The sequence below is a fragment of the Trichomonas vaginalis genome, chromosome V (assembly GCF_026262505.1).
Source record: "Trichomonas vaginalis G3 chromosome V, whole genome shotgun sequence".
In the NCBI taxonomy this organism is placed as follows: Eukaryota; Parabasalia; order Trichomonadida; family Trichomonadidae; genus Trichomonas; species Trichomonas vaginalis.
In genome coordinates, this window is record NC_067207.1 from 24,555,628 (window position 1) to 24,569,941 (window position 14,314).

General features: G+C 31.3%; 4 protein-coding genes across 4 annotated transcripts; 2 read left to right on the forward strand and 2 right to left on the reverse strand.

The window, feature by feature from the left end:
- Positions 1-869: 869 nt before the first annotated feature.
- Positions 870-5,227, reverse strand: TVAGG3_0395700 (armadillo (ARM) repeat-containing protein family; the record flags this gene model as incomplete). Its single annotated transcript, XM_001306828.1, has 1 exon — positions 937-5,217. One exon carries the CDS (start codon positions 5,215-5,217, stop codon positions 937-939), a length of 4,281 nt encoding a protein of 1,426 aa, XP_001306829.1.
- Positions 5,228-5,716: 489 nt separating this feature from the next.
- On the reverse strand, positions 5,717-8,317 carry TVAGG3_0395710 (uncharacterized protein; the record flags this gene model as incomplete). Its single annotated transcript, XM_001306829.1, has 1 exon — positions 5,829-8,315. The coding sequence occupies one exon, from the start codon at positions 8,313-8,315 to the stop codon at positions 5,829-5,831; it is 2,487 nt and encodes an 828-aa protein (XP_001306830.1).
- A 594-nt stretch (positions 8,318-8,911) lies between these two features.
- On the forward strand, positions 8,912-10,411 carry TVAGG3_0395720 (SHIPPO-1-related family; the record flags this gene model as incomplete). The annotated part of the gene is made up of 1 exon (XM_001306830.1): positions 9,017-10,252. The coding sequence occupies one exon, from the start codon at positions 9,017-9,019 to the stop codon at positions 10,250-10,252; it is 1,236 nt and encodes a 411-aa protein (XP_001306831.1).
- Positions 10,412-11,109: 698 nt separating this feature from the next.
- Positions 11,110-12,437, forward strand: TVAGG3_0395730 (protein serine/threonine kinase protein; the record flags this gene model as incomplete). The annotated part of the gene is made up of 1 exon (XM_001306831.2): positions 11,120-12,373. The coding sequence occupies one exon, from the start codon at positions 11,120-11,122 to the stop codon at positions 12,371-12,373; it is 1,254 nt and encodes a 417-aa protein (XP_001306832.1).
- Between the last annotated feature and the right edge of the window lie 1,877 nt (positions 12,438-14,314).

Below are 14,314 nucleotides of genomic sequence, written 5' to 3' on the forward strand. Positions count from 1 at the left end.
GCTTTGTTTCCTTTGAAGAAACTTTGATTGACTGAAAGTATAACAGAAGAAAGCCAGAAAATTCCATCGCCATTATCTGTAACTTTGTTGTCAATAATATTACAAAAATAGAAATTTTGTGTTTTAGAATTAGGCCAAAAAATACAATTGCACTCTGTAGATGATGAAAGATTATCGAAATTACTAAAATTTGTTGTTGAAAGAGAAAATGGTTCATAACTAACAAATGCTGCATTAATTATTATATTTGAATCAGTGATATTTATTGATGAAAATAGTTGAGATCCATAATAATGATACAAAACACCACTATATCCTGTATTTTGAGTGAATGATGATTCAATAACAAAATTTTTGTGGTTATCATCATCTGTCACTGAAATATATGAATGGGATCCATATGCATTTTTTAATGGTATCTCAGATTCATAACTGCAGACTTTGTATTGAACAAATGATCCGGATGATGAAAGATATATGGATCCTCCACTACTTGTAGAGGAGGATTTAAAAAAAGAAGAAGTTGAAACAAGAACTTTTGTTTCTGAAGTTGGTTGAGTGATTCGAATAACACCATTTGGATTGAAGTTTTCGAAATGAACATAATCAACAAAGACTTTGCCATTTTCTGGGATGCTTCTACTTTGGTTAACAAGTATGTCATATTTTGAAGGATTATAGAATTGATTCCAGATATCATCTGAAGGTCCTGAGAAATGGAACACTTTCAGTCTTTCAATATTTGCGAGATTTCCTTCTTTTTCTTTTTCTTCATCAAACAAATATGAGTCATGATGATAGATATTGTTTGGGCGGGTAAAAAATAAATAGGAAATGTTTGTGAAAAAAAGTCTTGTATCTTTCCCAAATTGAAAAATAAAATTGTTTTATTTAAAATAAATTACAAAAGAGAAAATATTAATAAAAAATAAGATATCAAATCATTTCGAGAGATCGGATGCAAAATTCGCGTTCTTCGGGTGTAAGTTCTTGCCAATATTCATTAAATTTGTCACCAAGACTTTCTTTGGTTTGTTTAAATAATGATGCATAAAGTTCCATAGTCTTCTTGTCATTAACCCATGTTGACAAACAGTGACAGCACAACCGTAAAACACTAAACTTAAATGAATAGTTGTCAACACATGTGATACTTTTAACTAAGATTTGTGCAAACTTTTCTGAATTTGAATTGTCGCCTAAACAAAAGCCGAAGATAGTGTTTGCAACATTGTTAGATAATAATTTGGACAATTTGTCAGAATCTTCAAGTTTCAATAAAATATCAATAACACCTTGTCGAACATGACTTGAAAAGAAATCAGAAATACTAACATATGAAATATCATCGTAATTCAATGAGATTTCACAAAGTTTCAAGCCTAGTTTAACTTTGTTTTGTTGCTTGCAGAATGAAATTGCGGAATGTGTGATATCAAGATGATTGCATTTTTCAAGATACAAAACAAATAATTGTGTTTTATCCTCATCATCAATGTTGTTAGACATCAAAAAGCTTTCAACTAATTCAACATGATGTGATGTATGTTCATCAAGCAATCGAATGTAAACGTGTGAATTACATGGTGTGTTTAATGAGAGTGAAAAAATGATTTCTTTCATACGTGTTGTGATTTCAATGTTCTTTTCAAAAAGAATTGAAACAAGTTCGGATGTGTTTTGACCAATAGAAACACCAATATTAGGCAAATGACTCAAAATACTTTCAAGACCTTCTTCAAGGATTTCAAAATCAAAATCGATTTTAGATGAGTATTTGACAAATGATGTAATGCCTTTGATGCAGCCGTTAATTTGCCAGATGTCCTCTGATGTACGAAGTTCAAAAACATAAAATGATAACAAAACGTTACGTTCGATTTGTGTGCAATCAATGGTTGTCATCCAACTAATGACACTTGAAAAATCTTCATAAAAAACAGACAAGTAATTTCGGAAATAATTATAACTTTCTTGATCTTGATTATTGAAATTATATCGAATCATTTCTTTCATTAAATCTAAGAACTGTGGTAAAATAACTTTAACAAGATGATCGTATTTGTCTGTTTTTGGTAATTTCATGATATTGATGAAATATCGACAGACAATACAATAAATGTTTTGTGGTAAATGAGTTGAAAATTTTTCAATCTCACTTGTATATAATTCTAAAACTTCTTCTTTATCATTAACAAATTCGGTAAGATACTTTGTTGATATGTCGAGATTTGTGAATCCGATTTTAGCAGCAGTGAAAAAGTGTTTCTCGTAATTATCATATAGTTGATGATTTCGTTTCGATAATTCTAAAATAGTAGATAATGAATCAAAACTATATTTATGAATCTGATGGTTATTTGTCAATAATGAAAGACAAACTGATGAAATGATATCATTGATCATGATAACTGGAAGTGGACGAATTTGAAGAAGTTTTCTGAAGATAATTGATGATGAAATCAAACATTCGATGATTAAGTTTTCGCATGGAAAAACTCCATTCAAACTAGGAATATATTTTTCTTCTAAGATAGATTTGATCAAATTAACAATACTGAAAAGTTCGTTCTTCTGATGAACATAGTCAACTGCATTAGAAACTGTAGAAATGAATTCGATGTTTTCATGCGTTTGTTGAATCATCTTAGAACAACAATCAATAACTAAACTAAGAACAGTACTTGGACAACTGCCTTGTTTAGAAAGAATTGTGAATGCTTTCATAACTTCAATGCGAAGTGAAATAGATGCGGAGTTAATAGAGCGAGAGCTGTCTAAATCAATCTCTGAAACAAGTGGAAAACAATATGTAAGAACAGAATGAACAGTAGAATAGAAATCTTCACGAGCGGTCAAATATGGTGTGAGACTTAATGACTGGACGGTTGATGTGATTTGGTTTCGAAGTGGGGAATTAGGTTCAAGACATTCTGGAATCAATGTGGGAAGTAACAAAATAAATGTGTCTGAAATAAGATGAACTAAAAGTGGTTCAGGTAATGTGAAATCATTCAAACAATCCATGAACAAACTAAGTTGGTGTTGACCTAATGACAATGAACTGATGTCCATGGAGTGTGTACAAATGATGCATTTCAATGCATAAAATGATGTCAATCGCAAACTAATACTGGAAATACGTTTGTTGATGCACATAACTAACCGGATTAAATATTCATTACTGATGTGAATGTGATGTGATAAACTACCAATCAAATAATTGGATGGATTACTTTTGTTGTTTTCGATGAAATTAATTGTGGCTTTCAAATAACTATCATTGAAATGGATGTATCGTGAAATACTTTCACATGTTAACAACAAAAAAAACTTGTCCGTACCTTTCAATGACTTTAAAAGAGGAATTAAAAAGCCGCGTGGTAATTTATCACGTGTTTTATCGTTGTTGATCAATTGAATCAACAAAACACGTTGCATTGAAATAGATTTCTTGTGATTAATGATGTAATCAATCATTGAAGTTTGTTCTTTGTCTGTTAAAAGACTAATCAAATGACAAATCAAACTAGACAATTTAATAATAATTTTTGTCGATTCATAGACATGTTCTGGAATATGATGACGTTTCTTAACAATGTCACCTTCAAATGGAAAACTAGTTTCTGTGATGTTTTGAACTAAATCTTGATTAACTTCTTGTTCAAAAAGAAATTCAACAAAAGTTTTAATAATTTTTTGAATTTGACTAGTTCCTTCGAAAACACTTGGAATTAAAACAGAAAATGATGTAACAATTGATGATGTGATGTTTTCAATACAGTGATCGACGAATTTAAGAATTAAATCTTTGATTTTTGATGATTTTGTAGATGTAAACATGAAAAATTGGAAAATACCTTCGTAATCACCTTCGAAATGGTTGATTTTAGATTCAACAAGTTCGCTGTTCATCCATTCATTTGGACAAACCGAAAGAAGTGGCCAAATATATGTTTCACCAATGTCACGACTCAAAATAGAACAAAAGACTGTTTTAACACAATTCAAAATATCATATTTGTCTGGTGATGCGGCAATAAGTCGAGAGATGACTGTTGCGGTGGATTCAAGATCATTAGATTTCAATTTTTGGTCATAAATTGTTTGTAATTTAGATGCAATGAATTTAAATGCTGCTTCACGATGTTCAAAAATGAAACTTGAAAAGAATTGTGAACCAATGTCTTTGATGTATGAATTGTTTGATGTGTAAAGTAACAGAGCAACATTAGCGGATTCAAGAATGATGTTCTCTGTTTGTGGAAGAATTTTAAGACAATGTAATGCATCGGGAAGATCGCGGTGGTTGACAATAGACTTGACAATATTTTCTTTGTCTTCTTCTCGCACACATGTGATGATTGTAGAAACTGCGTTTGGATATTTGCTCAAATAAAGTTGTGTGAGTTGAGATGAGTACATAGAGATTGTCGATGGACCAACAATAGTAGAAAAATACTTGAATGTTGTGTAAAAGTTGTATCTGTTGAAAACTTCTTGAAGTTTGTCGAGATTCGATGTTGATGGTGTAATGAATGTTGCTGCATACTTTGCAACTGACTTGTATATCTCGTCATTGATGATTTCTGATGAAGAACTTTGTAAAATATTATCATAAATGGCAAAAATGTTCGAAACATCGTTATTTCTGTAGACAGAAAGAACTCTAAGAAGTTTGATACATGCAACTTGGGATTGTTCGATCGGTTTGCTTGAAATTTTATTGACGAATGAAATGGCTTGGGAATCAAGCTTTCCTGCTGTGTTCTTTAGGGTCTTAAAGATATGTCTTAAGCAGTATAACGCAGGAATATACAGCTTCTCGTTAACTTTGAAAAGAGTAGGCATTACATTTTGATAATGGGTCGGCATTAGGCCTTGTGTGCCGCAGAGTGCGCCAAACAAGATGATTTTAGACTGAGTTGGCTTGCTGTTTAAATTACTGACGAATTGGTCAGCATTAAAAGGAATATTTCGCTTGTAGATTTCCCTTAATTTGCGGCCAATCAGGATGACACACTGTGTGGATAATACTCCTTGATTGATTTCAAGAATTTTGAATAATGATTTTTCCAACTCTCTCAAGTAGTCTTCTGGTGCAGAATAGAAGAGAGAAATTGTCAGAGGATGCAAAGTTCTAAAAATTGCTTGCTCTGGCTGAACAACCACAGTGGATTGATCTAATCTGTGGAGCTCCGAAAGGATCAAATCCATTGAAAAAAATTCTTATTTTGTAAAAGTGCTGCCACCTGAAAAATGGATGTAAGCTAGCCTTATTAATTGCTTTAGTATGCTATTATCATTTAAGCGATTTTTGATTCCAGAATTCAATTCTGAGTTTTCCGATTCTAAATTTGAATGAATTTTTTGTTGAATATAGATTCCAGTACAATTCCTCTAGCATATGATGAGTCATCAAATGAAAAATCTCTCTCGATAAAGACCAATTGTCATTGTCAATATATTAAAAAAATTTTTTTTATTTCATTTTTTATAAAAATGAAAAATTTGCCGAATTTTTATGCGTTATATTAAGATTTTAAATGGGCAAAACATATTAACTTTAGGAGATGAAATAAAATTTTCACTCAAAGCATTAGAATATAAAAGATTGGATTACTTTATATTCAAATTAATCAAAAATTCTGCTAATTTAATGCATTCAAAGCAGACTCAAAAAGCACGCTCATACTTTCATGTTCTTTCCTTTTTGAAAAGAAATTCAAACCGAAATTTATTTTTCTTGTCAATAAATCTAGGCGAAATCAGGATTGATATCCATAAAAGATAAAATTACACAGAATTACTAATCATAAACAATAATTTTATTTCGCATTTGTAACAATTTTATGTCTTTCTTCGCAGCTATTGATAAATGGAACCAATAACTCTGGAAGAGAAGTATCTTCTGTCAATTTGCTTCCTAAGAAGAAGAAAACAAATGAAAATACAAATTTCTGTAAATTCCTTGCACAACAAACATGATCGGACTCTTCTGAAAATGGAAAGATGATATTTGATCTCGGGAGTCTTAATGGTTTAATGTGATAAGTTAATTCTTGATCATCTTTCAAAGAATCGTTCATAGATATATATAAAACAATGGAAGCCTTGATATCATCAATATTCTTATTAAATCTCATCTTTGTTTCATTGAATATGATGACAAAAGGTGAATTAACTTTTTCATTGAAGTTAATTTTACATAATTGAGAGGTAACTGACTCTCCAAGGTCTTCCGTGAATCTCTCATACCTAAGTCCAGGATTCTTTCCACTATAATCGGTGGAATTCATGTTGATGCAAATTAATTTTACATAAAATTCCGGAAGTTTGCAAAAACTATCAAATTTAGATGTATCAAAGCTTGACTCAGTCGGAACAGGTAAAATTCCCATTGACAAAAAGAATTTTGTTGTCCGATTTTTCGGTTTTCTATATTCTCTTTTTTCCGCGTGTTCGAATGGTCCTTCGACATCTTTAATAATATCTTCATATGATATAATATCCTTTTTGACCTTTGCAGGGTTAACTTCTTGAGAGATCTGTTCATCTTTAATTTGATAGTAGAAAATACCAGTTGTTTTTCGAACAAGAAGCTCCAAAGGATTGGATTCATTCTCAGATTCGATAAACATAAGGATCTTGTTGTTCATAACAAAAGTTCTTGGTGTTCCATTATGAGAAACTTTTTCAGCAAAATCAGGGGAACAAATAATGCCACAACAAGCTTTTGCTGCCCAATGCAAGAGCTTGGATTTGTATTTATCGGCAAGCCTGTATAGCATTGAGACAATTGTTGGGCACATTTGGAACAAATTCGTGAAATTTCGTAAGGATATTGCAGCAATTGCAATTTGTGACAAGATTTCTTCACATTCTGTATTCTCAAGTAACTTTAATATTCCGAACAAGATTTTTTCAACGCCAAAACTGTTGTCCCTTGTGAAACTGGGGACTAATGCGATTAATAATAATAAAGAACCGATACACTTGTTCTCGAAATACGCAAAATCGGGTTGTATGATATAGGAGAGCAAATCTAAGTTCTTAACTGATACTTGGTCGAAGAAAAATGAGATCCGATATTCTGCTTTTTCGATTTTTGAGTAATCTATGAACGTCATGTACTTGCAGGCGTCATCTCCTGACTCAATATCAGGTATTGACGAGCAAATTTGAGAAATATTAGCTAATAATGTCGTTTGATAATGTAAAAACGCTTGGCTTGCGTTTTTATACGATTTTATGATGGTCGTGTAAAACTGTCTGACAAATAAAGGGTTTGTAGCTGCAAGGGATGAAAGAGCGAGCATTTCATCCGTTGAAATTTCCTTATGTTGAATATAACTGCTGATATATTGAACAAATAAGTTGTTCCATGGAGAGTCATGAGCCAAATCTGAATGTGTAAGCATATTTAAGTGACAAATAATGAATGTAGCAACAGATATATTCGTAAAAATGCAATCAGCGAAAATTCTGATAATTGACGATATCGGGAAGAGAGAAATGAGGAAGGGATGATCATTGATATTGAATTTGTTTTCAATTGATAAGAGAATTGGAAAACATTTCGATTTATCTTCTTCTCTGCAGACTCTGTTCATTTCTGCTATTAAAAATATCGAGTATTTGTGGGATTGGATATCATATTTCGATGAATCTTTTGTTGGATAGGTAAAGAATCTTGTGATAACTTGATTATAATAGTTCATGATATAATATTCTTGAAGTGGGAACTTTATAAAGATCTGTATAAAGTTTGAAATGACTTTTTGGGCTCGCTTTTCTGATATTCTGCCTAATAAAATACATGAAACAACAAGTTCAAACTTTTGATCAGAACTCATTGATATAAAATCATCCAATGAGCTAATTATAGTAGATAAAAGTATGATCCAAGTATCTTCTTCTATGAAATCAAGATATTCGATTTCAGGTTTCGAAATGATTTGTTTTATGAAATGTAATGATTCTGATCGATTCTTGGGATCGGCTTTTGAACATAAGAGTGGTTGTATTGATGTCAATGTCTTTTGTAATAAATTATTATATTCAATTTTTTGTAATTTATGCACGTTTGGGGTTGTTATAAATAACTTTGTTATTACCGTAAAAAAGTCAATGCATTGATTTGGAAAATCTGGTGCTATCAAGAGGAATGGAATTATGAAATCTCGATCTTCTTGTTTTTCTAGTCTTTCGTAAAATTTATTCTCATTAATCGATTCACATAATGATTCAATCATTGCTGATATTATATCTTCTTGGTTTTCGAAGATATGAGTATCAACATAATCTGCAATCATAAAAACAATATATGAAAAAATAAAACGACAAGCACAACCTAACCTTTAAATGCCAGATAAAACATGATGGAATGATTATGATAGAGAACGGAGCAATTAATTCAAATGATTTTTTTTTGGAATTTGAAAAAGACTGCTCAATAATCTCTCGTTCATGATTTTCGCATCAGAAATGATTAGCACATAACTATCCTCAGCATACAAGTTTAAATATAAAATAATTTCTTGCTTTGATACCAATAGAATCATATTTAGTATAGAGTTCTATATACACTCAAAGTTATATAATGATTCATATCACAATTTATAGTTAAAAGACATAAAGTTATTTTTCAAGAAATATTTGATGCTGATAGAGTTTTCGTATAAAACTACTCTAAAATAAGAGATTTGATACCATAAACTTTGACAAAGCTAAACTATTTTCGATTATCCATACAAAATCAATATTAAAAAGTCCAATATAGTGGTAATAATATAAAATTCCTTATAGGTGTTCTCCCAGAAATTTGTCCTATAAAGAGGTATGCTATAATAGTGGGTACAACACATGAAAAACAAGTCTTATGTTCAAAATGGCACTTTTATAATTGTAAATTTTTTTGAGCATCATTTCTCAACACAATCAAACAATTAATTAGAGTACTACATTATTTTAATGTTTTCATAGCTCTCAATCAAATGTACGTTAAATTTTAAAAATGACTTTCTGCGATTTCTGCAGAGGTCGAAAAGAGGTTGTTCATACCGAGCCTGGACTATATAATATTCCATCAACAATAGGTTCAGGTCCTAAGTATTCAATGAAATCTAGACATGAAGAACCAAAACCACAATACTCGCCAAAATACAACCAACTGCCATCAACATTATCAAGTAAAGGTGTTAGGTTACAAAGTAAAGACACAGTTGGCTTTTCAAGATCACTTGGTGCTTATGATAATTCTTCGCCACAACTCGTAAACTTACCTTCAACAATTGGCCAAGGTCCAAAAATCGCGATACATGAAAAACATAAAGAAAAACACGATCATACGCCTGGTCCAGGATCATATGATCCTAAAATCATTGATAAATCTCCAGCATATCCAATTGGAGTTGGAAAAAGATATGATATATCGGATGGTAATATGATTGTTCCTCCTGGAACTTATGATATCCCGTCAACAATTAAAGCACGCCCAGCAACACAGCAAACAAATAGGAAACAAACAAGGAGAACTAAATTTCAGAAGAAACAGCATCCTGGCCCTATCTATAATGTTGAAAGACCGATTGGATCAGATGCAAGGAAATCTTCTTTTTCAAAAGCCCCACGAGATTTTCCAATTCCTCAGAGTCCTGGACCAGGTGACTATGATATTCCATCTGAGTTCGGATTTTCAGGTAAAAACCTCTCTAGAATCAGGACTACAATGCATATTCGTCCAAAAGAATCTAAATCCCATACAACTAATGCACCTTATTATGATATAGGAACAACAATTAAGCCAAGACCAAAGTCTATGGCCCATAGACCAGAAGTTAATTACGAAACACCATCACCAGGTCCATGTTATGATATTCCATCTTCAATTTCACCCAGAAAAATTAGTATTGGACAGAAATATGAATTTAAAGATCCAAGAGCAGAAAATCCAAGCCCAGATGCTTACTTCAGATCCGATATGCCTGTCGATGAGAGTGAAGATGTTGTTTCACCTCTTGATGGTCCATATAACAGAGATATCATTAATTACCGTGAAATAAGTAGTTTACCAGGTCCTGCAGACTATAATATCAAAGATGGAAAAGACTTAGCAAGCAGTCGCAAAGGATCAAAGATCAAAAATAGGAGCTATGACTCAAGAGATATCCCAGATACAGCTGTACCATATAGAGATTTAGGTTCAACCCTTGGAGGTCCTGCTTATACCATTGGCATTCGCGATTTTTAATTTGATTTATATTAAATGTTCTGTTTATTAAGGTTTCGTTGAATGATATTAAGTTAGTTGACTATAAGTAATTTTTCTAACATAAGCAATTTTCATAAAAGACAGATTGCTGGTTGATATTTTTCAAAATCATTTATTTTACAATTCGTGGTAATAAACCAACAATAGCATGCAATATTAATCTTAAATTTTATATTTATGATATTCCGAATTGTCATTTTGATTCAATTGTCCATTTATAAACTTATATTTTATAATTTATTTGCTACAATAGAGATTAACATATATATTTCTCAACGAAAAATCATAAATTTTGAATTTGAGAGTGCCCATAATAATGTAAAGTTATCAAAAGTAAATTACGGATTGATTGAACTGAAAAATATTATTTTGATAAATTTGACCTAATTGTTAAAATTAGAAGGACATATAAAATTTTAAAACGTGCAAAATCAACAAAAATTTTAACCAAATGCTATAATCATAGATATCTATTGTTTGACTTATTAAATGAATAAACTCACATCATTATCCAATTGAAAAAATTCAAGTCATATAAAATTCTCACTTCACAACATATCCTCAGATTTTAAATATAATTGTTTATCATATCTTGAACATATTCTCAGCTTTTTGAAGGAAATGAAATTGAATAGAAATCCGCTAATCATGATCCAAATGACCACGATATCTTTCAAAATATCTCTCTTGATTTTATTTGAATAAACACTTACAAGGATGTATTTGTAATCCAAAATTTCTCACCGAATTGATTATGATCGCATTGACTATTGAAAAATTTCTGTGATTTATCACGATCAATATTCAATGAAATTGATTTCGCAAAAATTTTTATCAAAATTCATAATGGAAGGTTGGCTTGTTAAGCGTTCTGGAATACCACACTTCTGGCACAAGCGTTATTGCGTTATCGAATCGAATTGCTTCTATATTTATCTTGATCAGCAACGCCAAAAGATGACAAATTGGTTTTCTATCACTCCAAAGTCCCAAGTTGCCCTTATGGAGTCAAAGAAGGGCTTAAGATTCAAAATTACTCAACCAGAAGGTAAGGACTTTGCATTCCAAGCAAAGGACGAAAAAGAATTCCATGCTTGGCTCAATCACATACTTTTACTTTCAATTCCAGAAAACACAGAGAAAATCAATGAATATGAAATCATTTCAGTACTTGGCCGCGGATTCTATGGCAAAGTTGTCTTAGCAAAGCATAAGAAGACAGGCAAGTTCTGCGCCATCAAATCCATCCATAAGAAGGTTCTTCTTGATATGAAGAAGGTTGACACAATCATGGTTGAAAGAGACATCCTCAAATCCACAAAATCCCCATTCATCGTTTCACTCTTATCTTCATTCCAAACACCATCCAAGTTCTACTTAGTATTAGAATATGTCTCTGGTGGCGACTTATTCATGCACTTGACAAATAACAACAACGAGATCTCCGTTGACCAAATTAAACTTTACATCGCAGAACTCGCGGTCGCTCTTGAGCAGCTGCATAAAGATCATATCATCTACAGAGACCTCAAGCCAGAGAACGTTCTCATCTGCGAGGATGGCCATATCAAGTTAACAGATTTTGGAATTTCCAAGATGTTGAATGAAAAGCAGTCCACAACAAACACATTGTGCGGAACTGGCGAATACTTAGCTCCAGAAGTCATTTCCGACAAGGGTTACACAGAAGCAATTGACTGGTGGCAACTTGGTATTTTAATGTACGAAATGGTTGTCGGAAAGACACCATTCGCTGATACCAACAAGTCAATCATGTACTCTAACATCATGAACAAGAATCCAAACTTCTTCCCAATCGAAGATGAAAATGCAAGAAATCTTATCGCTCATTTGCTCAGAAAGGATCCAGCAAAGAGAGCTGGCTTCGAAGAGATCAAGAACTCAAAGTTCTTCGAGGGATTCGACTGGACAGATATGAAGAGCAGAGATGCTTACATGTTCCCAAAGGATTCAAGCAGCAGCGAAAGCCTCAACAACTTCAATAAGAAGTTCACAGAGGAAGAAGCTGAGGATTCTGATGCCATGCCTGTTATGGAAAAGTTTGGCGATTTCGAATACGTTTCACCCGAATTCGCTTAAATTGTTTGATTTTATTTGTTTGATTATATATGTTAATAAATTGTTTTTATATTTTATCGTTAAATTATAGAGATTTTCATATGAACAGAGTTCACAACAAATGGGTTTTACATTATCTGAGATATTAAGTTGATTTATTTGATTTAGGTGAAATATCATTCATTTTTACTTCAAAAAAGTCAATGAAATTGAAAGTATAGATATTTTATGAATAAGTACTAATTGATCGATTGTTTCATCTCCATTAGGAATATAAACATAAAAACAAGGAGGTGGTGCGTTTTCTGAATAATTTGTTATTGTTGTAATTCCTATTTGTGTGTTTATAAATGTGAGAAATGAGCTGGGTAAACCTTCAATAATAGTAGTGATCGTTGAAATTGCTAAGCCTGATGAGAGAACTAATGTTGATTCTACATCTCGTATCATACATTGATCATTTGTTTCTTGACTAGATTGTATATCAATTGTTTTTTCATCGACATTATTGAAGTTATCTAAAAAACATGACTTAAGAGTAATGTTATCGGTTTCATATTGATTACGAAAATAAAAAGGAAGATTATTGAGATAAAAACAACATTTTTCGAAGAAAATACTTGTTGATTCACAAAGGACAAGCTCAGATTGAGACAAAGAATCCCCATTGTATATGTAATTACATCTATAAATCTTGTTTAAGTTTTGGGAATATGAATATCTAATAAAAGGGGAAAATGAGCCAGGATTTGATGAATTAAAAAAGTATGAAAAAGCAAAATCAGATTGTGTACTTGGATTTTTAATCTCATATAAACACCTATTTTCTGCTTTACAAAAACTAATATTTGAATTTAAAATTTTAATATCACCATTGTTCATTGATATAGTATGTCTTCCTTCATTTTGTCTTCCACTATATGAAATTGAAGAAGAATGAATTTGATTTTTCGAACTAGAATTGGAATTGACTGCAATAAAACTGTGAATACCTATTTTTGAAGCTGCAGAACCAATGGAACAGATATGATATTGAATACACTGCCCATTATTTGCAAAAAATATTGAACCACCATTACCTTGAATCGATTCGCTCTGAATATTAGAGCATTTATAAAATGAACTATCTTCAACAAGACATCTCGTTTCATTGCTGATGGTATCAAATCTAATGGCTCCTTCTGTTTGTAATTTAATAAATTTACAATATCTAATGTAGCTATTTGATCCATTGGTGCCATTGATAAATTGGTCGGAGGAATTAATGAGTATATTTTTAGGTTGAAAACCGAAAAAACTATTCCAGGATTGAAGAATATAGGATCAATTTTTGTAAATGAAAAAAAAATAGAAGAAGAGCAAAATTTCAAATTGGTTAGTTTCTGATTTGGAAAGGAAATGATAGAAAAGAAGGAATACTTGTAAAAAATTAAGTAGGAAGATATGAAATCTTCAATAGAAGCAGAAGACCTCTCAATTCACCACTGAGGAATACTTCTCTCTGCTGAAATTCTTGTTTAATTTTGAAATTTTTATAAAAAATTAAAAATATCTCATTATACAAGAGTTTTAGCAGGGACAAACATATTTTCCTCTACTATACTAGAATCAAAATCTCGAGCACAAAAGTGACATTGAATACTTGTAAGTATAGAATTTCCATGTAAACTATTCATTTCTATCGTTTTTTGTAGTCCACATTTCCTCACTCTCGATTTTACTCATAAAAATATTAAAAAATCACTATACAATATATAAAATATATATTTATATGGTTAAAACAATGTTATTTTTACGAGATTTCATCTGAAATTAAAATTAGGAATTTTTTGAATTTTGAACTAAAATTTGTGATTGGCAATTATTGAATAATCGATTGGAATATGAAAGAAATACTTTAAAATTGAATAGAATGTGCCGATAGAATTTTTCTCACAATTTTAAAAAGTTGTCCAAATCCTA